Source organism: Gastrolobium bilobum, unplaced genomic scaffold (genome assembly GCF_033153095.1).
Source record: "Gastrolobium bilobum isolate Gb01-03AN ecotype WA unplaced genomic scaffold, APGP_CSIRO_Gbil_v1 utg2926, whole genome shotgun sequence".
NCBI lineage: Eukaryota > Viridiplantae > Streptophyta > Magnoliopsida > Fabales > Fabaceae > Gastrolobium > Gastrolobium bilobum.
Window position 1 is genome coordinate 594,680 of NW_026898807.1, and position 12,982 is coordinate 607,661.

At 36.5% G+C, this 12,982-nt stretch overlaps 1 protein-coding gene across 3 annotated transcripts; it reads left to right on the forward strand.

Moving 5' to 3' along the window:
* Positions 1–3,556: 3,556 nt before the first annotated feature.
* On the forward strand, positions 3,557–6,246 carry LOC133284311 (BTB/POZ domain-containing protein At1g63850-like). 3 transcript variants are annotated; one of them, XM_061481313.1, is made up of 3 exons: positions 3,557–4,290; positions 4,501–5,481; positions 5,795–6,246. In XM_061481313.1, the coding sequence occupies exons 1-2, from the start codon at positions 3,661–3,663 to the stop codon at positions 5,440–5,442; spliced, it is 1,572 nt and encodes a 523-aa protein (XP_061337297.1). In that variant the 5' UTR covers positions 3,557–3,660; the 3' UTR covers positions 5,443–5,481; positions 5,795–6,246. The 3 variants fall into 3 exon arrangements, with proteins under 3 accessions (XP_061337297.1, XP_061337298.1, XP_061337296.1); XM_061481314.1 differs by lacking the exon at positions 5,795–6,246 and having other exon boundaries at positions 4,501–5,153; positions 5,275–5,449; XM_061481312.1 differs by having other exon boundaries at positions 4,501–6,246.
* Positions 6,247–12,982: the final 6,736 nt, after the last annotated feature.

A 12,982-nucleotide genomic window follows, 5' to 3' on the forward strand; every position in this document is an offset into this window, starting at 1 on the left:
AGAGAATTAATTATAACAATAGAAAGTATAAATAATAATTTAAAACATGATGAAAGTTCAAGAAAAAATTATACTTCAACTTATATTTATAATTAGTTCGTTTTTAAATATCAAAACGTGTTAAGAGCATCACTTAAAATTATATTCATTTTATTTATATTTTAATAATTTGTTTTTTCAAATAAAAAATTAATAATAAAGGAATTAATATCTATCTTTTTAAAGGATATAACATTATGTTATTTTAATTAAAATTACAGTTTTTTATGGTAAAAGAATGAGTTAAACAATAAAAATTATGGTTGACAAAAATAGAAATTTTTTTAATTTAAATATTAAAAAATAATCATTTTAACTAACATGAGAGTTCTTTAAAAAGAATTATTTTTTCATGTACAATAAAAAATAGAAGGAGAGTTACTTCAGAATTGACACACATAAAGGATGTGGGGCCTACTATGTTGTCCTGCATATTTGCCATTCGATTCATCATGAGAAAGTGGTCTATCCGAGCTACCTTTGTTAAATGAGTTATTTAATTTCAATCTATTCGTGTATTTATTTATATATATTTTTATTTCATTCTTCTTTAGCATAATTATGACATTCATTGATTAATGATTTTATACTTTCATTCTGGAATTGGTATTTAATTTAAATTTTTATATGAGGTTACTATTACTTTAGATTTATTATCTGCTTATCATTAGATCAATTCAAAATTATCGATTAAATGGTTACCACTAATTTTAAATCGATTCAATAATAATTAATTAAAATGATAAGCCTAAAATAGTTGTAATTATATCCTTGTCCTTTGTATATAACAAATAAAAGTTTATTTAATTGCTAAATATATCTTATCCTTTTAGTTAAAATAAAATAAAATTAATTAGTTTTATTTTTAATTTTAAACTATTTTAATATCTGGGAGATGCAAATACTATGAGTCTATATATATGTTTGTAATTTGCAAAAATGTATATATATGTTTGTGGATCAGTTGAGAAATAAAAATGATTTAATAAATTTGTGCAACTAATTTTTTAATTCAACTATGATAAATTTAATTTCATATTTGAATATATTAAACTAAAAAATAACTGTTTGGATTGCATACTAATATGTGATATATTTCTCTCATTCTACATAAAATAATCTCTGTTTTTTTTTTCTCTTCAATTATTTGTGAATCCCACTTATAATTTTGTCTTAATAATATAAGATAATTTATCTTTAATAATATAAAAAAATATTTCCCTACAAATATTACTTTTTAAAATTACAAATTTAAATTTAAATGATTTAAAATATTATTTTTGAAAGTTAAAAGAAAAATCTTATGTTCAAATTATGAAATAATGAAGATACGACAATAATAAAATATTAGAAATTATCATTTTTATTGAAAAATACTATTTTTTATTACAAACAATCAACCGCTTCTCCTAACAAAATCCAAACATATTGTTTTTTTTTTTCATTTGGAAAATAGCTTTTAAATATTAAAAAAAAAAAAACGATCATCTCAAATAATTAAACAAATTTAAGCACGCTTTTAACTGTTGATAAAGTCAAAGCTAGTCATCTCCTGCATCAGTATCCACAAGAATGAAGGGATGACAACTGAACTGTTGGGCCAACGATACTACCTATGTGGGTCTGGGCCGTTACTCTATTTGTGAGGATTTACATGAAAAAAATGATCTCTCCCGTCTTCAAATTTCACCCACAACCCAGCGGGGCCCAAAATTGCTCCGTATAATCACTGTTCGGTTTGGTACTTTGGTCAGAAGGTGGCGGGAAAAGAGAATAGAGTAAATATCCTTTTTGGTCCTCAGCAAATTTCACGATGTCCGCTTTAGTCCTTACCAAATAAAAAGGCCCATCGTGGTCTCTAAGAAATTCAAAATGGACCCTTTTAGTTAAAATCGTGGTCCCATACAAATTCAAAAAAGACTCATATTAGTTCTTAAAAGGACTAAAATGGGTCCATTTTAAATTTTTTAAAAACACGGTAGACTTTTTACTTGCTAGGAACTAAAGCGGGTATCGTAAAATTTGACGAGGACCAAAAAATGTATTTACTCAAAAGAATATTTGCCAATTCCAAACAGAAACAGCAAAAGTGAACGCGGGACAAATATATAGAATTGAGAGAGTAATGTTCGATTGATCGGAATTTTTTACTATGGTTCAGATTATTATAGTTCTTCCATTAAAAAATATATTTTTTGATTAAATTTGTTTTTCTTCTTCCTCTCTTTTCAATCTTTTCATTTTTTCTTTCATCTCCATCTCATCAATTTTTTTCCCCGAGAGCACACAAATATCTCTTCAATTCACACGATGAATCTTCTTTGTGTTCAAAAAGATAAAAATAAAATAAAATAAAATCACACTTTCGTATAATCAGATCAATTTATATATTATTAAAATGATATGACCTTATGTTACCAAAAATAATAATATAACTTTCATGTCACCAAATGGTATAAAAGTAACAACAATATTTATTTTCAGTTTACTACATTGAGGAGGTTGCATGCATGCATATGATCCTGACCTTTTTATTTGTCAGCCGTCCACTAAATCTATAGAGCTTGTTTCGGTGTGTGTAATTCATTTTTCTTTTTCTTTTTGTGTGTTAGCAATTTGTAGAAAGTGCCACGTGACCAGTGATTTATTAGTCTAATGTTTATGTTACTTGCAATTTTTTCATCTGGCGCCTTAAGCGTCAAAATATCTTAGCGGACACACCACTCTTAAATGATTATGCATCCAACTAGAATTTCAAGGATTATGTGAAAATATTTTCCTCAGGCAAATACTTTTTAGTTTACAATGTCTAAAATTTCCTTTAGTACTGTAACGCTAATAGCATTTAAAAGAAATAAAAAGTATGAAATTTCAAAATTATACGTGAATTTGAATATGAAATTTCTTAAATGGTGAATCTTAATTTTAAAAAATATATAAAAAAGTATTTGTTAATAAATGTTATAAGGATATTGTATAAAAAAACATTTAATAATAAAATGATATTATTTTTTGGTAATAAATGATATGTTTTTTAAACTTATTATGCTTTATTTTCCATTCATATTTTTTTCATTTACTAACCAGGGCTGCTCAGTTACAATATCCCTTACATTATTTTTTGATGTAATATTTATTTACCTATAAATATATGATATAAAAGATCTTTCGAGTAATCATATGACATTTGTCTTTAATTTTTTAATTATTTTAATTTTAAACCTCATTTACTTTTTTTAAAACCAAAATATCAAATTTTCATTAAACGTTAAACCTCATTTGTTTCATGCTGTAATCAGCCTCTCTTCGTTGTATCCATGTCTCTTTTTTTATGCAGTACACTCGTGACGCTGAACATATCCATTACCCCAAAAGAAATAAGAAATAAAAAATAAGAAATAAAAAAAGACAGGAAAAACACATAACAGTAATTTAATGGGAGCGACAGCGACATCTTCTTCTTACTTCAAAGTTGAAACCCAGCCCACCAGGCCCAATCACACGGAAACCACGTTATCCCCTTCCACTCCCATTGCCACGGTTGTCTCTTCTGCTCCACCGCTACCGCCACCGCAACCCCGCCGTAGTTTATGCACAAGCCCATCATCTACCTTCACCATAATGGATTTAATCCACTCTTCTTCGCTTTCGCCTTCGCCTTCGCCCACGGCCAACGGTCATTCCCTTCAAGACTCTTCAACATTCCCTTCTAGCTTCACCAAGTTCAACTCTGCACTCACCGCCGGCCTCTTGAACCCAATGTCGCCGCCGCCGCCGCCCTCAACAGACAAGACCCGATCGAGCCCAACCCTCTTCGAGATGATGGCCAGCGAGCCCGATGTCCATCCCAGAACTCAGATCCCTCCCTTTCAAAACCCGCAAATTCTAGTACCCGATAAGCACACTCTCATCATGCAACGAATATCAGAAATGTTGGGAAGTTGCAGCCCCGGTAACCAGTTCAACGACCCTTCCACCAGCGATATCAAGCTCACCCTCACCTCCAAAGATGGTATTAGCGTTTCTATCAACGTTCATCGCCAAATCCTCGTTTCCCACAGCAGATTCTTCGCCGTCAAACTCTCTGATCGGTGGGCCAAGCAACAGCGCTCTACGTTGCCTTACATTGTTGAAATTGCTGACTGCGATGACGTTGAAATTTACATCGAGGCATTGATGTTGATGTATTGTAAGGATCTTAGGAAGAAACTGATGAAGGAGGATGTCTCCAGAGTTCTTGGTATCTTGAAGGTAACACCTTTCTCATTGTTTCTTTTTTTATGCTTTGTTCTTTTGCGGTTTTATATTTGTTCTCTGTTTCATCAGCTAGATGAACTGTAGGATTAGGTAGATACTTTGAATTTGGGATTTCAACTCTTTATGGGTTAAAAGAAATAAACTTTTATATTTATTTTTTTCAAGTTGCATGCTTTTAATGGTTTTGGACTTTTGGGGTGTTAGGTATCGGCGGCAATTGGATTTGATGCTGGGGTTTTATCTTGTATGGAGTACTTGGAAGCAGCACCATGGGCAGAGGATGAAGAAGAGAAGGTGGCGTCACTCCTGTCCGAGCTTCGCCTTGAAGCTATGGGAGGTTGTGAGGTTTTGAAGAGGATTTCATTTCAGGTTTCCAATGGAAATGAAGAGGGAAATGATAGCGAGCAAGTTCTTCTAAAACTTATTCATGTGGTTCTTGAAGGCAAAGATGAGAAGGCCAGGCGTGAGATGAAAGGGTTAGTGTCAAAGATGCTTCGTGAAAATTCAAATCAGAATGATCTTCGGAAGGAGTCATTATATTCGGCATGTGATGATTGTTTGCAATTGCTTCATCACCATTTTCTGCGGGCTGCATCTTCGGAACTGCATGATGTTGGTCAAATTGCAAGGCAGGCAGATAATATGCATTGGATCTTGGATATTTTGATTGATAGGCAGGTTGCTGAGGATTTCCTCAAGACATGGGCATCACAATCAGTATTATCTGAAGCACATCCTAAAGTGCCTGCTGTTCACAGGTTTGAGGTTAGCAGAGTCACTGCCAGATTGTTTGTTGGGATTGGGAAGGGACAATTATTGGCTTCTAAAGATGTCAGGTGTTTACTTCTTAAAACATGGTTGGAACCTTTTTATGATGACTTTGGTTGGATGAGGAGGGCATCCAAGGGCCTTGACCGGCACCTAATTGAGGATGGTCTTAGTAACACAATTCTCACTCTCCCACTCTCCCGGCAACAGGAAATCTTGCTTGCCTGGTTTAACCGTTTCTTGAATTCTGGTGAAGATTGCCCAAATATACAAAGAGGGTTTGAAGTTTGGTGGAGAAGGGCTTTCTGGAAGCGGAATGGAGAGCAAGAACGGGCACAACATTTACGAATTACAACTGCAACAATTGAGAACCCTTGAAAGCTGATTCAAAATGCAGGCATTAACAGCATTTAACTGGTGTGTCTCCTTTTTAACTCGTGATTATTTCTATTTGATTCATCATGATGATCATAATTTAATTCTTCTGTCAAAACATGGTAGTTTACCTACGAAATCAATTGATTGAAATGTGTTACACTCAAGGTCTTCCTGTTTTGTAGGAATAAGATAACATCGTTTGTTGTCTGTCTACCTCTGATTTTTTTGGGAAATAACCAAGAGAAACGAGAGTACTTCAATATTTCTTTGTTCCTGAACTAAGTTTTGTTTTAACAAAAAAATAGATTTGTCTAGAAAATATTCAGATTTTAATATTATCTTCTTTCTGCAGTGAGTTTCTGACTATTTAATGTGAACTACTGTACAAGAGTTCAAGGTAATGGAATTGCTGTGAAGATAGGATTGGCATGTTCTTGAGATTTGTGCTACATTTAACAAGATCAGCAGCTCGTGGCAGGTTAAGATAATGAATTGACTCCTTGGATGGTTCATCATGAGGCTAATTTCTTTTACGGTAGACATCCAATAGCTTTTGAGGCAGGACAGATGATGATGATGATAATCTTTCCTTGCAAATGAATTCAGGTTGATTCTTGAATATATTCAATCGGTTGTGTTGTATATTGGAATGACTTAGATGTAGAACTACGAACTCTGCGGGCACTTTTCGGGAATATAATTTGCTTCTTCATTGTAGTTCGTGAATTCTTGAAGAACTACGAGAGAGACATCAGAGAACTTCATCTTGGAAAACTGAAGAATGAATTTCATCATCTACTTTTTACAGTGATACATAGTTTATATAAGATAATGTTGTTAACTGAGCTATTCTTCTAACAGATCTAACAAATATCTAAGTCGCGTGGTGTCCGTTATAACAGATGAGGAGCTTACGTGGCTCTCTTCTCTCATTTTATCACTTTTATCAGCAACACCTTCTTCTTCAATTCTCTGCTTTTCAGTTTGAGAGATTAGGCAATTTTTGTCTACGTTCAAAGGTGGCCAATAGTTGTGACTGTGTCTGTCTCTAGGTGCTGCTGGCACAGGCATTCAGATAATGGTGAGAATATCCATTTCTTTTCACAAAAAATTTAAAGCAAAGAAACACCCAAACGAATCAATCAATGAGAGGTCAAATAATAACAGCTTTTGCATTGATTTTAAGTCTCAATATCAAAACAAATAAAAAAAGACCAACGTGTATTCTCATGAGCGACATGAAAATTCAATAGATAATTCAACAAACTATGGGATGACGGGCCCAATGGAGCGGAAAGTAAAATACCTAAAAAATGGATGCAACTTCTAACGGTATATGCTTTTTTTTTTTTTTTTTTTTTTGATATAAGTGGGGGCACAGCCCAAAAAGAAACTAGACAGACATCTGATTCATGCTAACAGCCACATGATCAGTCAGCAAATTTAGACAAAAACTGTTCCAAAAAGACTCTAAGCTAACTGGGGGAGAGGAGAACAATCTCAACTCTTCACCCTTAAGAAACAAACCAGATTTGGCCAAATAATCAGCAATAGAATTGGAATCTCTAGGGATGAAATTCAACTGGAACACTTCAAAGTTAGCAGCAAGGTTTTTAATCCTCTCAATCAAAGACACCAGCCCACAAGCCCCATATTTTGCTTCTAAACACATAATAGCCTCCTTACTATCACTCCCCATCCACACCTTTGATAACCCGAGTTCTGCAGCAAGAATGAGGCCTTGACAGATACCCTCTAGTTCAGCTTCTAGAAGGGAACATTTGCCCAAATTGAGAGAGAATCCCCCCTTTCAATCACCATTGATCGAAGCAGAAAATCCCCCACACGCACCTTGACCAGTTGATTGAGCAACAGCTCCATCAACATAAATTCTTACAAACTCCATACTTGTAACACCCCGTTCTAGAACCGGTTTGTTAACATCGCATTATGATATTAAGCGCAGTTACAATCACATGGTTCAATTAAAATCCGGTTAAATTTTTCTTTTTAAAACATGCTGAACTTAAGATAACCAAGTGCGTGATCATAACCGTATTACTTTGCGGAATCAGATAAACCAAGCTTAACATCATGTTCTTAATTACAAATCTCATGTACATGCCAAAGGACTTAGCTACAAAATGAACATGATCAAAGCAAGTAACCATGTATCAGATACCCATTACTACTATAATGATCATGCACTAAGTCCTCCAAAATACATCATATGACATCAAAATATACATATAGCAATGCTAAATGGCATGCAACTCAACATGTTCAGCTATCAGGTACAGTCTACTCATGCTTCTTGCCTCGATCAACCTCACCTCTATCAGTACCTGAAATGATGCCCCACAACACGGGGTGAGATATACGAATACATCACAGTAAACCAGAGGTCCTTGGAGATCACTTCACCCTAAGGTTCACTTTGATGTACACACAATCATAATAGCTTAACACATTCTTATCCACAAGCATCACATGGACTTCCAAGAGAGATCCACTATGGGCTGTTTCTCTTAGGCTCTTACCACATGGAGATCCACATAGGGCTGTTTCCAAGGGAAGTCCTTTCCTCAATCTATTCCAAGAGAGATCCTCAAAGGGCTGTTTCTCTTAGGCTCTTACCACATGGAGATCCACATAGGGCTGTTTCCAAGGGAAGTTCCTACCAATTATCCTCATCATAATACTATCACTCATAACCTCAATCACAATCCTCAACCATTACCTCATTCATTATTGCTACTTCTATAACCATTCCTCAATTACTCTTAAACAATCAATAATCATCAATCAATCATAACAGGTATCAATGAATGAATCAATGCATGAGCATACAATTACTATCATAATTACATATCACATCTCATAAACCATTTCTTCTCAATGGAGTATGGTGGAACACTCAATGGGATCAACCCCAAGGTCCAAAGGTTTACCTTGCTCTTGAGCTTTCCTCAATTGCACACAACCCCAAGGGTTGGTCACTCCACTTGGTCCTCTTGCCTCAATCCTATCACCACAAGGAATACAATCAAACAATGCTAACAATGCAAGGAAATCCATAGTTCCGAGCCTAGATTTCTCCAAACATCAAAGCATACTAAAATAACACTATAAACTCATTTCTACCGATTAAATGTCATTCCTAGCATTTTTCACAACATACTCTAAGCCTCATTCTTCCTTGAACATAGCCAATCTACTCAACATTTCATAAAAACCCTAAAACACTATTCATTAAACCCTAACCATGAAATTTTCCAAGAAAACAAGGTTCAAGGGTTAGAATCTTACCACCAATGGTCACACAACCAAGGATTGATGGCTCCTCAAGCGTCAATGGAGGTTGAAACTCCCAAAACCCCACACTTCTCAAAAGGGGCGAATCTTTGGGGGCCAATATCTCTCTCCACAAGGACTCCCACTCAAAACCAAGCTAGGATTATGAAAGAGGGGAAGATTCTAAGTGATTTAGGCTTTTGAATCGCTCCAATCGGTTGAAAATCACACAACCTAGGTTTTCTTTCTCTCTCTCTCTCTCTCTCCCTCTCTTCCTCTCCTTCTTCTTCTCTTCTCTTCTTTCTGGGCGTCGACTGAAATGGGGGGGGGGGAACAAGGGTTTTCTTTTGTTTTATGTCACTTAACTTGGTTAAGTGATATCTAACGGGTATTGGTTCATCTATCTATTCGACTCCATTAATTACCAAACTTTACCCAACAGTCTGGAATATTTTTCTAGGAATGTTTCTAATTTTATTTTTATATTTTGGGTACTTTTGCCTACACCCATTTATACCCCTTAATTTTCACTTAGTACACTTTTTAACTCCAAAGTGACTCAGATTCATTTAATTAAGCCTTATACTTAATTTTACTCACTAAGACATGCTGAATTATTTAATTAAAATTAATCAATTAAATGTTTAAGTTTGGGGTATTATATTCACCCCACCTTTTTAACGATTTTGTCCTCAAAATCGACAAAACCACCCATTCAATCATCTATGGATTTATAATTAGGTGATACTAATATGTTCAAGCACTTTTATCTTTCATTTTCCGCAAGGGTCATACCTATTCACTTGATATTCAACCCTGACCTTCTGCGGTCCTACTAATAACCTCATACATAAAATCTCATCTGATGGAACTTCCAAGAGAGATCCGCTATGGGCTGTTTCTCTTAGGTATCTGACCACAAGGAGGTCCCGAAGGCTAACTCCAAGGGAAGTTCCCCTCAATCTAGACCTTTAATGAGAATTCTCTATCTCATATGATACTATCCTCATGGAGGTAATACTACCACTACATCCATGGAAAGGTCATTGCATACAACTTACGATCTTTTAGCAATCAATACATAGTCTAGTCTTTAATTACTAGACATAACGAATCACACAATCATAATTGAGTCCATAGTCTAAGCATGTGTGGCTCCAACCTCAATAAACTATGCATGTCATATTAATCTACATGCGTCATACCTCCCGTCAAGTGTGGGAACCTCTCTAGTTGGGGTTGGGTCGAAGTGCTAACATGTGCCGCTAATGGAAGATCAGAGGCCACTTGCACATGAGCAACTCGTCCCACGATCTGGGGACAATTCCTCGCATAGTGACCAGGTCTACCACACTTAAAACATACGTTCTGGCCCATCAAACAAACGCCCTTGTGATGCCTGCCACAATTGTCACACTTTGGCACAATAGGTCTTTCATTGTCCCAACTCTGTTGACTCCCGCTTCTTTTAAACTTTTCTTCAAACTGTCTAGCTTGTAATTTTTCTTTGATATTTCTGTCATCCACCTTCTTACCCTTTTCTGAAGCAGAGCCAGTTGCTCCACTAGCACCCGATGCTTGTGCCTCGGAAGACTTCTTACTTTTCGGCACACCATAAACTTCTTCCACCTTCCGGCATTGGTTCACGAATTTGCTAAACTCACGGATATCACAATTTGACATTTTCCGAGACATCTTCTCATTCAGACCCCATTGAAATTTAGAGGTCATCTCGGCCGGAATGGGTAAGGCTCTCCCATATTAGCATTTTTCACCAATTCATTAAACTTGGCGAAATATTGGTCAATTGTCATCGACCCTTGCTTTAGATCGTTATACTCATTCTGCTTTTGTTCCCTAGCCTCCCTAGGGAAGTAGTTATCCAAGAATAAAGTCTCGAACAACCGCCAGGTGATTTCCCGGCCTTCAGCTTCTAGGGGCTGTACGGTATTAGTCCACCAATCCTCCGCTTCTTCTTCCAGCATGTACACGGAGTAGATTAGCTTCATTGCATCAGGGCATCTCATCACCCTGAAGATTTTCTCCATCGCTTGGAGCCATTTTGCAGCCGCCATTGGCTCATAACCTCCCTTAAAAGAAGGAGGTTTGTGTTTTCGGAAAGATATCAATCTTCTTTCCTCCTCTCCATGGTCACCGACATTCTCAACTCGAGGTTGACGAACCTCGGTGTGATGACTACGACTTCCAGAATGGTGACTACCCTCACCTTCATTGTTACCCGCTACACCCTCTTCTTGTGAAGGAGGTGGAGAAGGCGTAGCAGTGTGAGGATGAGGAGTGGGTTGCCGGTTCACGGGCCTAGAACCCCTCAACGTCCTCAACTCAGTCATCATTGCGGCCATAGCAGTCCGCGAGTCTTCATTTGTCTTTAACAAATTTTCATTGGCTCGCCTGCTAGCAGCCAACTCCCTCTGAACGGCTACAAGAGCTTCAGCCACGGGATCAGGCTGTACGCTCGTTGCCCCACGGCCACTTCTGGGCCTAACAAGAGCAGCCAAAACAGGTTCTGGCTGAGCATTGGTGTTTGATGGTCCGGGGTTGTTTCGGTGCCTCGTCATGTCACTACACATGTTACACAAAGAAGTGAGTTGATCAGACCCACACTTAGTGATCACAAATGCAATAATCATCAAGAGTACTAAAACAACTATAAAGCATCAAACACTAAACATACACAACAATAGCTAACAGTTATTCCCTACGAAACTGCTCTGATACCATAAAATGTAACACCCCATTCTAGAACCGGTTTGTTAACATCGCATTATGATATTAAGCGCAGTTACAATCACATGGTTCAATTAAAATCCGGTTAAATTTTTCTTTTTAAAACATGCTGAACTTAAGATAACCAAGTGTGTGATCATAACCGTATTACTTTGCGGAATCAGATAAACCAAGCTTAACATCATGTTCTTAATTACAAATCTCATGTACATGCCAAAGGACTTAGTTATAAAATGAACATGATCAAAGCAAGTAACCATGTATCAGATACCCATTACTACTATAATGATCATGCACTAAGTCCTCCAAAATACATCATATGACATCAAAATATACATATAGCAATGCTAAATGGCATGCAACTCAACATGTTCAGCTATCAGGTACAGTCTACTCATGCTTCTTGCCTCGATCAACCTCACCTCTATCAGTACCTGAAATGATGCCCCACAACACGGGGTGAGATATACGAATATATCACAGTAAACCAGAGGTCCTTGGAGATCACTCCACCCTAAGGTTCACTTTGATGTACACACAATCATAATAGCTTAACACATTCTTATCCACAAGCATCACATGGACTTCCAAGAGAGATCCACTATGGGCTGTTTCTCTTAGGCTCTTACCACATGGAGATCCACATAGGGCTGTTTCCAAGGGAAGTCCTTTCCTCAATCTATTCCAAGAGAGATCCTCAAAGGGCTGTTTCTCTTAGGCTCTTACCACATGGAGATCCACATAGGGCTGTTTCCAAGGGAAGTTCCTACCAATTATCCTCATCATAATACTATCACTCATAACCTCAATCACAATCCTCAACCATTACCTCATTCATTATTGCTACTTCTATAACCATTCCTCAATTACTCTTAAACAATCAATAATCATCAATCAATCATAACAGGTATCAATGCATGAATCAATGCATGAGCATACAATTACTATCATAATTACATATCACATCTCATAAACCATTTCTTCTCAATGGAGTATGGTGGAACACTCAATGGGATCAACCCCAAGGTCCAAAGGTTTACCTTGCTCTTGAGCTTTCCTCAATTGCACACAACCCCAAGGGTTGGTCACTCCACTTGGTCCTCTTGCCTCAATCCTATCACCACAAGGAATACAATCAAACAATGCTAACAATGCAAGGAAATCCATAGTTCCGAGCCTAGATTTCTCCAAACATCAAAGCATACTAAAATAACACTATAAACTCATTTCTACCGATTAAATGTCATTCCTAGCATTTTTCACAACATACTCTAAGCCTCATTCTTCCTTGAACATAGCCAATCTACTCAACATTTCATAAAAACCCTAAAACACTATTCATTAAACCCTAACCATGAAATTTTCCAAGAAAACAAGGTTCAAGGGTTAGAATCTTACCACCAATGGTCACACAACCAAGGATTGATGGCTCCTCAAGCTTCAATGGAGGTTGAAACTCCCAAAACCCCACACTTCTCAAAAGGGGCGAATCTTTGGG

Bases quoted from the DNA above. Each gene is read 5' to 3' on its own strand.
- LOC133284311 (XM_061481312.1), top strand. From the start codon at position 3,661: ATGGATTTAATCCACTCTTCTTCGCTTTCGCCTTCGCCTTCGCCCACG. The intron at 4,291-4,500 runs GTAACACCTTTC...TTGGGGTGTTAG, and splicing joins GAGTTCTTGGTATCTTGAAG to GTATCGGCGGCAATTGGATT.